General features: G+C 68.5%; 1 protein-coding gene across 1 annotated transcript in view; it reads right to left on the reverse strand.

Annotated features, from left to right (window-relative positions):
- SEMA6B (semaphorin 6B) overlaps positions 1 to 7467 on the reverse strand; it is a 7884-nt gene extending 417 nt beyond the window's left edge. The window contains exons 1-16 of the mRNA XM_026086797.1: positions 7356 to 7467; positions 7099 to 7228; positions 6458 to 6515; positions 6088 to 6150; positions 5437 to 5538; positions 5102 to 5192; positions 4895 to 5014; positions 4723 to 4811; positions 4412 to 4629; positions 4049 to 4180; positions 3300 to 3449; positions 1846 to 2040; positions 1042 to 1182; positions 671 to 748; positions 461 to 519; positions 6 to 380 (exon numbers count right to left, since the gene is read on the reverse strand). Of these exons, the coding sequence (XP_025942582.1) occupies positions 6 to 380; positions 461 to 519; positions 671 to 748; positions 1042 to 1182; positions 1846 to 2040; positions 3300 to 3449; positions 4049 to 4180; positions 4412 to 4629; positions 4723 to 4811; positions 4895 to 5014; positions 5102 to 5192; positions 5437 to 5538; positions 6088 to 6150; positions 6458 to 6515; positions 7099 to 7228; positions 7356 to 7467 (2113 nt within the window). The remainder of the gene's footprint in view (positions 1 to 5; positions 381 to 460; positions 520 to 670; positions 749 to 1041; positions 1183 to 1845; positions 2041 to 3299; positions 3450 to 4048; positions 4181 to 4411; positions 4630 to 4722; positions 4812 to 4894; positions 5015 to 5101; positions 5193 to 5436; positions 5539 to 6087; positions 6151 to 6457; positions 6516 to 7098; positions 7229 to 7355) is intronic.
- Between the last annotated feature and the right edge of the window lie 2252 nt (positions 7468 to 9719).

Genomic DNA, 9719 nt, shown 5'->3' on the forward strand with positions numbered 1-9719 from the left:
GGGGCAGCGCTTCTGCTGCAGCGGCGTCTGCTCCGGCGTGGGCAGCACGCCCGAGTCCAGCTCRTGCTGGCTCGCCTTGGCCAGCTCCGGCGGCCAGCCGGCGGGCATGAGCGGCGCCAGCAGCGCCCCGGGCTGCCCGCCGCGGGCTCGCCGCTCGCCCAGGCGGCTCACGCTCACCACCGACTCGCTGTGCGCCAGGATGGTCTCCTTGTCCTTGCGCCGCGCCACCTCCTTGCGGTCCCGGTGCCCGACGAACCAGCACACGCTGAAGCCCGAGACGACGGCGCCGATGACGAAGGCGGCCACCGAGGAGATCACCAGCAGGTTCACCGACACCAGCCCGTCGGGCTCGCCCTCCACGAAGCTCTCCGTCACCAGCCCTGGGCGAGGGCGAGGGCGGCGTGACGGCCCTGCCACCGCGGTGTCCCCCCCCCTCCCCGGCTCCCTGCCCCGCGCTCACCCTCGCAGTCGCCCAGGTGCGAGGTGCTGCCGCCGGCGACGTCCTGCTCGAAGGCCGCCCTGCGGGACGGTGCGAATTTGGGGGGGTGCATCGGCCGGTCCCCGGCACGGAGCGCGGGGCGGGCTGATGAGTTTGCTGGGTCTCAGCGGGGGCGGCGGGAGCCGCTCGTGTCGCCCCCGCGGCCCCCGGGCCGGCGCCTGCTGGCCTTACCTGTGGCCGGGCTCCAGGAAGACGCAGGAGCCCTCGGGCGTCCAGCCGCAGTAGGGGTCCCGGCTCCCGATGCAGTTCCTGGCAGGGAGCAGAGACATTGGAAACATCCCCGGCCCCGGGAATACCCTGGTGTGGGTATATCCTGGGGGAATACCCCGGGAATACCCCGGGGCACCGGCCCCGTGCCTCAGTTTCCCCTCGCAGGTGAGGGCCGGGCACCCGGCCACCACGAACACTTCGCAAATCCCCAGGATTTCAAAGCCGGGTCCCTGCCCTCTCGCACAAGCTCCGCCCCTACCAGCAAGGCCCCGCCCCCATGCAGAGGCCCCGCCCACCCCAGTTTCGGGGGCGGCTGAGACCTGGCCACTCACTTCATGCAGCCCGAGTGCTGCTGGCAGCGGGCCACGGGCACCCGGGCCACGCACGGGGGGAAGGCCAGCAGCAGCGACCCCGCCGCCTTGTCCAGCTCCAGGCCCAGGAGCCGCCGCTCGTCCTCYGTGTCCCGGCCGCACCTGGGGATGGACGAAGCCATGGAGCCTGCCATGGAGCCTGCCCTGGCCCAGGCTGGTCCAGAGAGGGGCATCTCACCCATCCCACCACCCACCCATCCCTCTGACACTTTCATCCATCCTCAGCCACCTCATCCACCCATCCATCCATCTTGCCTATCCACCCCCAGTAACCTTATCCATCCACACATCCATCCATGCATCCATCTCTCCCATCCCTCCATTCCCARCTACTTCCTACATCCTTCTGTTTACCCATGCAACAATCCATCCCTAAACTTCTCACCCATTGATCCATCCACCTTACCCATCCATCCATCTATCCATCCCCAGCAACTTCATCCATCCATTCAGCCCCCTAACCCACCCATCCACCCGTCCACCTCACCTGTCCATCCATCCATTCCCAGCAACCCCACCCGTCCATCCATCCATCCACCCATCCATCCATTCCCAGCAACCCCATCCATCCATCCTCCCATCCATGCATTCACCTCACCCATCCATCCTTCCACCCCCAGCAACCTCATCCATCCATCCGACCATCCATCCACCCACCCACGCCTCTCCCCTCCTCACTGCATCCCTCCACCCGCCCCCATCCCATGGGCACGTCCCTCCTCCCCGGCGCCCCAGGCCGGCCGCAAGCCCCCGGCCCTAGCCCACCTCCCAGGGTGGTAGGTCTCAAACTCCTCCAGGAAGACGCTCTGGCTGCCAGGGGTGGCGGGCGCGGGGCTGGCGCTGGCRTTGGGCTTGATGAGGAACTTGAGGACGGTGCCCGTGCTGGAGCCCAGGAAGACCACGGTGTGGTTGCCCCACGGCCCTGCTGCGTTATCCACCACGATCTTGCGGAGCTGGTACCTGCGCGGTGCGGAAGGAGGGGGCGTCTGGGCCTGCGGTGCCCGGGGCCGCGGGGACGGGGGTCCCCGGGAGCAGGAACCGAGCTGGGGTGGGGGGCCGGGACCCTGGCTGGGGCACGGACGGACTGCGGCTGGCCAGAGCAGGGAGTCACCGGGCAGGGTGAGGGGCTACGCAGGTCCCACAAGGAAACTAGTCCAGATCCCAGCCAGACCCAGCCCAGATCCCACCCAGGATCCTGTCCAGATGCCAGCTGAACCCAGCCCAAATCCCTCCCAGGTCCCACCCAGGATTCAGCCCAGATCCCAGCCAGACCCAGCCCAGATCCCACCCAGGATTGTGTCTGAATCCCAGCTGGACCCAGCCCAAATCCTACCCCGATCCCAGCCCAAGTCCCACCCAGGTCCCAGCACAGATCCCACCCAGGATCCTGTCCAGATGCCAGCTGAACCCAGCCCAAATCCCACCCAGGTCCCACCCAGGATTCAGCCCAGATCCCAGCCAGACCCAGCCCAGATCCCACCCAGGATTGTGTCTGAATCCCAGCTGGACCCAGTCCAAATCCTACCCAGACCCCAGCCCAAATCCTACCCTGATCCCAGCACAGATCCCGCCCAGGTCCCAGCACAGATGCCAGCTGAACCCAGCCCAAATCCCACCCAGGTCCCACCCAGGACCCAGCCCAGATCCCCCCTGGATTCAGCCCGGCCCCCTCCCCAGGACCCCCCCGGAGCTCCCCAGGGAAGCGCCGGCGCCCACCCCGGCCCCTCCTCTCCCCCAGCGGTCACCCAAGGAGAGACGTTGGGGCTCTCATTACCGCTCTAATTATCCGCGCCAATTAATCCTGCCCGTTCTGCAGCCGAGCCGCCGGCACGGGGGCACGGGGACATGGGGACACGGGGGCTCCTGCCGTGCCGTGCCGTGCCGTGCCAGCCACCGCCGGCCTCGCAGCGTGGGGTCCCCGCGGGCGCCCCGTCCCCACGTCCCCGCGCCCGGCGCTGGCCCCCGGCTGCCCTGCCGGCGGGAGGCCGCGGCCCGCGAGCGCCGCTTGATTAATTCCACATCAAGCAGCAATTAAGGCAGATTTAATTAGGATGAGACAACCTCAGCTGCAAAGTTTATGAGATTTATCGAGCCTCCYGGCGCCGGCACGTGCCGCGGCTCCCCGGCAGGCAGGAGCAAGGGCAGGGCTCCCGCGGAGCTGCCCGCGCGCGCGGACGGGCTGGGGCAGAGCCCGGGGGGCCGGCGGGGGGGACGCTCACCGGGTCATGGTGCGGACGATCCAGGGCACGTTGCCCAGGGAAGGCACCGCCTCGTCCATCAGCGGGTGCGTCTTCACGAAGCTGAGGATCTCGTCGGGGAAGGCGCTGGAGGAGTTGTAGCGCATCCCCGGGGCCGCGCAGCAGCCGGGCCTGCGGCGACGCCGAGGCTCAGCGCCGCCGGGACCCTGCGGGCTCCCGCGCCCTCCCGGCCCGTGCCGGCCCCGGCCCCATCCCTGTCTCCAGCACCTTCCCCGCTGGGACCAGTCCTGGCTCTCCCTGTCCCCATCCCTATCCCTGTCTCCACCACCTTCCCCGCTGGGATCAGTCCTGGCTCTCCCTGTCCCCATCCCCATCCTTGTCTCCGGCACCTTCCCCGCTGGGACCAGTCCTGGCTGTTCCTGTCCCCGTCCCCATCCCTGTCTCCAGCACCTTCCCCGCTGGGACCAGTCCTGGCTCTCCCTGTCCCCATCCCCATCCTTGTCTCCATCTCCTTCCCTGCTGGGACCAGTCCTGGCTCTCCCTGTCCCCATCCCTATCCCTGTCTCCATCACCTTCCCCGCTGGGACCAGTCCTGGCCGTCCCTGTCCCCGTCCCCATCCCTGTCTCCATCTCCTTCCCTGCCGGGACCAGTCTTGGCTCTCCCTGTCCCCATCCCCATCCCTGTCTCCATCTCCTTCCGCGCTGGGACCAGTCCTGGCCATCCCTGTCCCCGTCCCCGTCCCCGCCGCCCCCCGCGGACGCTCGCTCACCGGGGCTTCGGCACCATGTCCTCGGGCACGGGCGTCCAGATGGACTCGGGCGACTTCTGCTCCCGGAAACGCCCCTCGAAGACGGCGGCCACCTGGGTCATGTCGAAGGCGCACACGGCCGAGCCGGGGATGCTGGGGAGACACGCGGGCGCGGGGCCAGCGCCGTCAGCGGCCGCCCCGCAGCCCCCCCGCTGCCCGYGGGACGGGGACGCGGGGCTCGCCCGAGGGTTTAGCAGCGACTTATGCCACGCCGGGGTGGGCTGAGCAGGACGGGGGACGTGGTGGGGCCCCAGCCCAGCTCCCAGCATCTGCGGGAGCTTTGCAGGGCTGGGGACACGCGGGGCCGGGGCGCGGGGGTCCGACCTGTTGGCAGGCGTGGAGAAGACGGCCAGCACCACGGGGCGCCCGTCCAGCTCCAGGATGTCCGTCACCGCCTGGATGACGTTGAAGTAGAAGTGCGAGTCGCCCGGCACGGAGCAGTTCAGCCGGGCCTTGAGGAAGGAGGTCCACTGCTTCTCCAGCACGCGCTGCGAGCCCCCCATGTCGTTCTTGCACACCCGCGCCACCCGCGCCACCACCACCTGCGGGGCGCACGGGGCGTCACCGCCGGGCACGCCGGCCCCGGTGTCCCCCACCACCGCCGGCTCCGGCCGGGCCGCGGGGACGTCTCCCACCTTCTCCAGGTAGTTGAACTCCATGGCGATCTCCCGGAAGAAGAAGTAGACGTGGCTCCTCCACTCCACGGCGTGCACGAAGTAGGGCTCTGCGGGGACGGCGGCGGGGTCAGGGCACGTGCCACCCGCGCCGACCCCGTCCCCGGCGGCGCCCGGCGGGCGGGCGAAGCACCTTTGAACCACTTGGAGTCGTGCTTGACGGTGCGCAGCGTCGGGCTGTCCCCCAGGCTGCGGTAGATGACGGCGTCGATGGCCAGGAAGTCCGTCACCGTGGCCGTGAAGAGCATCCCGCCTGCGAGAGAGCCGGGTGAGCCGGGCGCGGGGAGAGGAAGACACCGCGCGCGCGGAGGGAGGGAGGGAGGAAGGCTGCCCCGCTCACCTGTGAAGAGGGCCACGTTGGCGTGCTTGGGGTCGTAGGGGCACCGGGCCATGCCGCTGATGTTGTCACCGACGGGCTCCAGCGTGTCCATCTAAACGGGGCGAGACAGGGCGTGAGCGAGGCCGAGGTGCATGCACACACACGCATAAATATATATATATATATATGTATATAAATACACGCTCATACGAGTGCCACGTGCATGCACACACACGTGCTTGCTCACCTGCACGCATGTGCCCGTGCGCAGGGTGCACACACACACACACACACACACACGTGTGCGCGCGCAGCTCCTGCCCCCCCCGAGTGCCGCCCCCCCCCGCGGGACTCACGCTGTAGTTGGCGCACACGGGGTTGAAGGCGTTGGTCCCGCACACGAAGAGCAGGCTCTCGTTCCTCACCAGCATCACCTTGATGAAGTTCCGGCACTCTGCCTGCGCGGGGCAGAGGGGACGTCACGGCCACCCCGGATCCCCGGAGCAACCGCTGCACCCGGCCCCCGCCACCCCCCCGGCGCGGCTGCCCCTTTCCCCAGCACCGCGTGCCACGTTTCCGAGGGTGAAACCCCAAATCCAGCCCCGGGAACCACGAATCCCAGCCTGAGACCGGGCAGGGGCCGGGGCGCTCGGCTGGGAGTGGGCTGCAGTGATTTGGGGTCCCTGAGCCCCAGGTCAGGGGCGCTCGGCTGGGGAGGGGAGCGGGGGGGGGGCATTTGGCGCGGGGCCCCCGCTTGCAGCCCGAAGTGGCACTCGCAGGACCTGCAAATTGGATTTCTTGCCGATTGCGAGATGTGTCTGTTCTGATCAACAGACCAGAAATAATTAATTACGAACCCAATTATACAAGCGCCTAATAAATCACATTTGACACAAACGGTTGCGGGGAGGCGGAGGGTGCGGCGCCCGGCTCCCGGCCACCCCGCGGCGGCGACGGTGGCCGGCACYGGGCAAAGCCCCCCGGGGCGAGCGCGGACCCCCCGGTACCTCGTGCTTCCCCTTCATCCGGCAGATGCTGATGTCGTGCTGGTTCGACCGCCACGTCAGCTTCTGCGGGGGGGGGGAAAAAAACCCGGCGTCAGGCAGGGGCGAACCAGGCAGGGCCCCGCAGGCAGCGAGAGCGGCAGCCGGGGGCGCTCAGCACCCGGCAGCAGTGACACGAGTTGGCCGGGTCTCAGCTGCCTGCCTCGGGCGCTGGCACCGCTGCTTGCGAGAGCAGCCAGCCCTCTCCATCGCCCCGCGGGGACGCATCTGGGCTCAGGGCACCCACCCGGCAGGCAGCGGCCGCGCTCGAGCCAGGAATAAGCACCGCGCTTCCYGTTCGGAGCCGGCTGCATCCCGGGGGCTCAGCACTCACCCGGTGGTAGCGCATCTCGGCGGTGGCGGGCTCCAGGCTCACGCGGTACACGTTGTCCCTGGGTGAGAGGGGCACAGGTGTCACCACCCCACAGGGACCCGGTCCCCCTTCCTGGCCACCCGGCTCCGAGCAGGAATAAACCTCAGGGAGTGCTGGCTCTAATTGCAGCCTYGCAACAAGCTGGGGCCTCATTAGCGGCTCAGCCACGGTGATGCAGGTCCCCGTGCCGCGCCGGACATGCAGTGGGGACGCGGTGGCCCTGTCCCCCTCTGCCCTGCTGGCCACCGGCACTGTCTGCCGGCCCGGAGCAGAGGGCTTCGTGGGGAATAAACCCACCGGCCGAGGATTTAGGGAGTGCAGCATCTCTGGCCGCATCCTGCACGAAGCTGTGCTCCCCAGAACTACAATTCCCAGCATGCACTTTGCCCCAGGCCTGCACACTCCCCTGGGCTTGGGGAGCGATGCATGCTGGGGGCTGTAGTCCCTGTGACTGCCCCCCCCAAAGGTGTGGGGCGCGCTGGGGCTGGGGAGCAGCACCAGCAGGGTCACGGGGTGGGTTTTGGGGTCCCTCCCCCAAGCAGGGTGAAGTTTTGGGGTCCCGCATCCCCATCCCGCGTTTCGGGGTGGGGTGGGGGCATCACCTGTCCCCGACGAAGAGCGTCCGGTTGACCTTGAGGATGCGCTGGATGTTGAGGCGCTCGGTGCCGCCGGCCTCGGAGCCGGTTCCGCGGCCGGTGCCGTGGCCCACGAACACGGCGTAGTGCTTCACGTCTGGGGGGGGAGACGGTGGGGGGGGTCACGCAGTGCCGGATGCCCCCTGCCTCCAGGCACCCCATCCCCACGGGGCACCCCCCCCCAACCCACGGGTGCCCCCATCCCGCCCCCGCCGGGCACTCACAGTCGTGGGGGGCGACGGCGATGGGGCCGGGCTCCTCGGGGAAGGTGCCGCGCGCCGTCCTCTCGGCCGCCAGCAGCAGCAGCAGCAGCAGCGCCCCGCGGCGCGGCCGCATGGTCTCCGCCGGCGGGCACCCGCCGCACCTGCGGGCACGGGCAGCGGTGGGCCGCGGGCAGCGCCCGGACGCCGGGGCTCCTTGCCCAGCGCCAGCGGCGCCCCGGGCCCCCTCGGTTCCCCCCCCCCGTCGTGGGGCCAGCTAATTAAAAGCCGGGCACCGATTTAATTGATTAGCCGACGCTGCGGGAGCGGCGAGCCGCGCCGCGGGTTAAATCGGAGCGGGACCAGCGCCGCTGCCTGCCGGAGCGATGGAGGGTGACATTGCACACGGCGCCCGGCACGCAGGGACCCGGGTGTCCCTGCAGCTGGGGAGCTCCAGCACGGAGGCTCGACCCTGTCCCCTCCGGTGTCACAGGGCCAGGGCGAGACCTGACCCCGTCCCCGTCCCTTCTGCGGTGTTGCGGTCCCCAGTGAGACCCAACACTGTCCCCATCCCTGTCCCGCCACGGTGCCCCAGCACCTGGGCAGGACACAACCCCGGTGTCACAGCCCCTGGGTGACACCCATCCCCATCCCCTCTGCAATGCCACGGTCCCTGGATGAGATCTGACCCTGTCCCTGTCCCCTCTGCAATGTCCCAGCCCCTGGGCAGGACACGGCCCCGGTGTCACGCAGGGGCAGACGGAAAGCGCCACGGGAAAAGGCGCCAAGTTCTCCCCGCGCGCCCCGACGCCAGCGAACCCCCAGGGGGGTCGGAGCACGGCACCGGGCGAAACGAAAGGCACGGCGCTACGTCTGCGCGTCGACCGTCCCCCCGCGCCACTGCCACCGTGTCGCCGAGTTTAAGCGACGACTTAAAACGAAACCGCCTGGCGCGCGGCCTGACCTGCCTCGTTTTCATCTTCCGTCTCTCTGCACATTCCGCGCGATTCAGGATGGGAGTTTGAATATTTTTTTCCCAAAGCAAAACCTCCCCTTGCTCTCTCCTTGTAATTTTTTGGAATATTTCTATTAAAAATAACTGACAGGTGCCCGCAATAACAAACCGTGACTCAAAGCCCGGAGCGGCTGAACAGCTGGCGGCATCGCAGCCAGCCGGGCCTTGCGGCGCGGCAAACGCCGAAAGAAACCCCCGAATTTGGTGTTACCAAAGAGTTAATATCGATGAGGAGTTTGGGGCAGGGGGGAAGCTTGGTTAAAAGGAAAAAAAGGGAAGGAAAAGGAACTGTGCATACACATGCACACCCGCATGCACCTGGCACATGCATGCACAATTAGTGCACATGCACACACACACGCACACCTGCATGCACGCTCATGCACAATTAGTGCACGCACACCTGCATGCACGCTCATGCACAATCAGCGCACGCACCGCTCGCCTGCACGCTGCACAGGCACGCACAGTGACCGCACACCCCCGCGCGCGTGCCGCACGGGTCCGCAGAGCGCGCGCGCGCTCCTCGCATGCATGCCGCACGGGCATGCACAGCCAGGGCACGCACACCTGCGCGCACACGCATGCACCGCGGGTGCACGCGCACACCCACATGCGGGTAACGGCATGCACACGTGCACACGTGTGTGCACACGCGCCGCCGCGCACGCTCAACGCAACCCGTGTCGGGCACCGGCGGCGTCACTTGAACTCGGAGCCCCGTGGTGCCTCCTGCACACGTGCTCCAAACGCCCCCGGCCCAGCCCCAAAAGCTCCCAAATCCCCCGGCGGCGTCACCCAGACCCCAGCGGTGCTGGTGGCACGTCCCCACGGTCGGTGACCGCGCCAGGCCCTTCCCGCGAGCACATCCCGCCGGCACGGCCAGGCCGGGTCCTGTCCCCGGGGGGAGCCGGCCTGGAAATGATTATTTTTCCCCCGCATTTTTTTGTGCCTGGGCTAGTTTTTAAAAAGCTATTAATGATTTAATTGCAATAATTGGAGCCTCGGTGTCGGCTCCCCAGGGCGGCCGCTGGTGGCTTGCAGCACCTGGGCTGAATTACGGCCCTGGCTCGACGTCCCCCCACCCCCGGGAGAGGCTGCCGTGGGCTCTGCGGCTCCCCGCGGGCTGCCGGCACCGCTCGTCCTGCCGTGCATTAGCGCAGCCCATCACCGCCGCCTCGGGGCCCCGGGGCCGGATGCGTCCGCCCGTTTGCACAGACTCGCGCGGATGCAAAGCGCGGCGGCGGGCGCAAAGCTCCGGCCTGCGGCGTCCCGCCGAGCTTTGCAAGCAAAAGCGGCCGGAGGAAGCAGGGGGAGCCGAAAAGCCACGGCGCCGCCTGGCCCCACGCGGGGTTCAGCACGTAGCAGCCACC

Source organism: Apteryx rowi, unplaced genomic scaffold (assembly GCF_003343035.1).
Source record: "Apteryx rowi isolate R43461 unplaced genomic scaffold, aptRow1 scaffold_1199, whole genome shotgun sequence".
In the NCBI taxonomy this organism is placed as follows: Eukaryota; Metazoa; Chordata; class Aves; order Apterygiformes; family Apterygidae; genus Apteryx; species Apteryx rowi.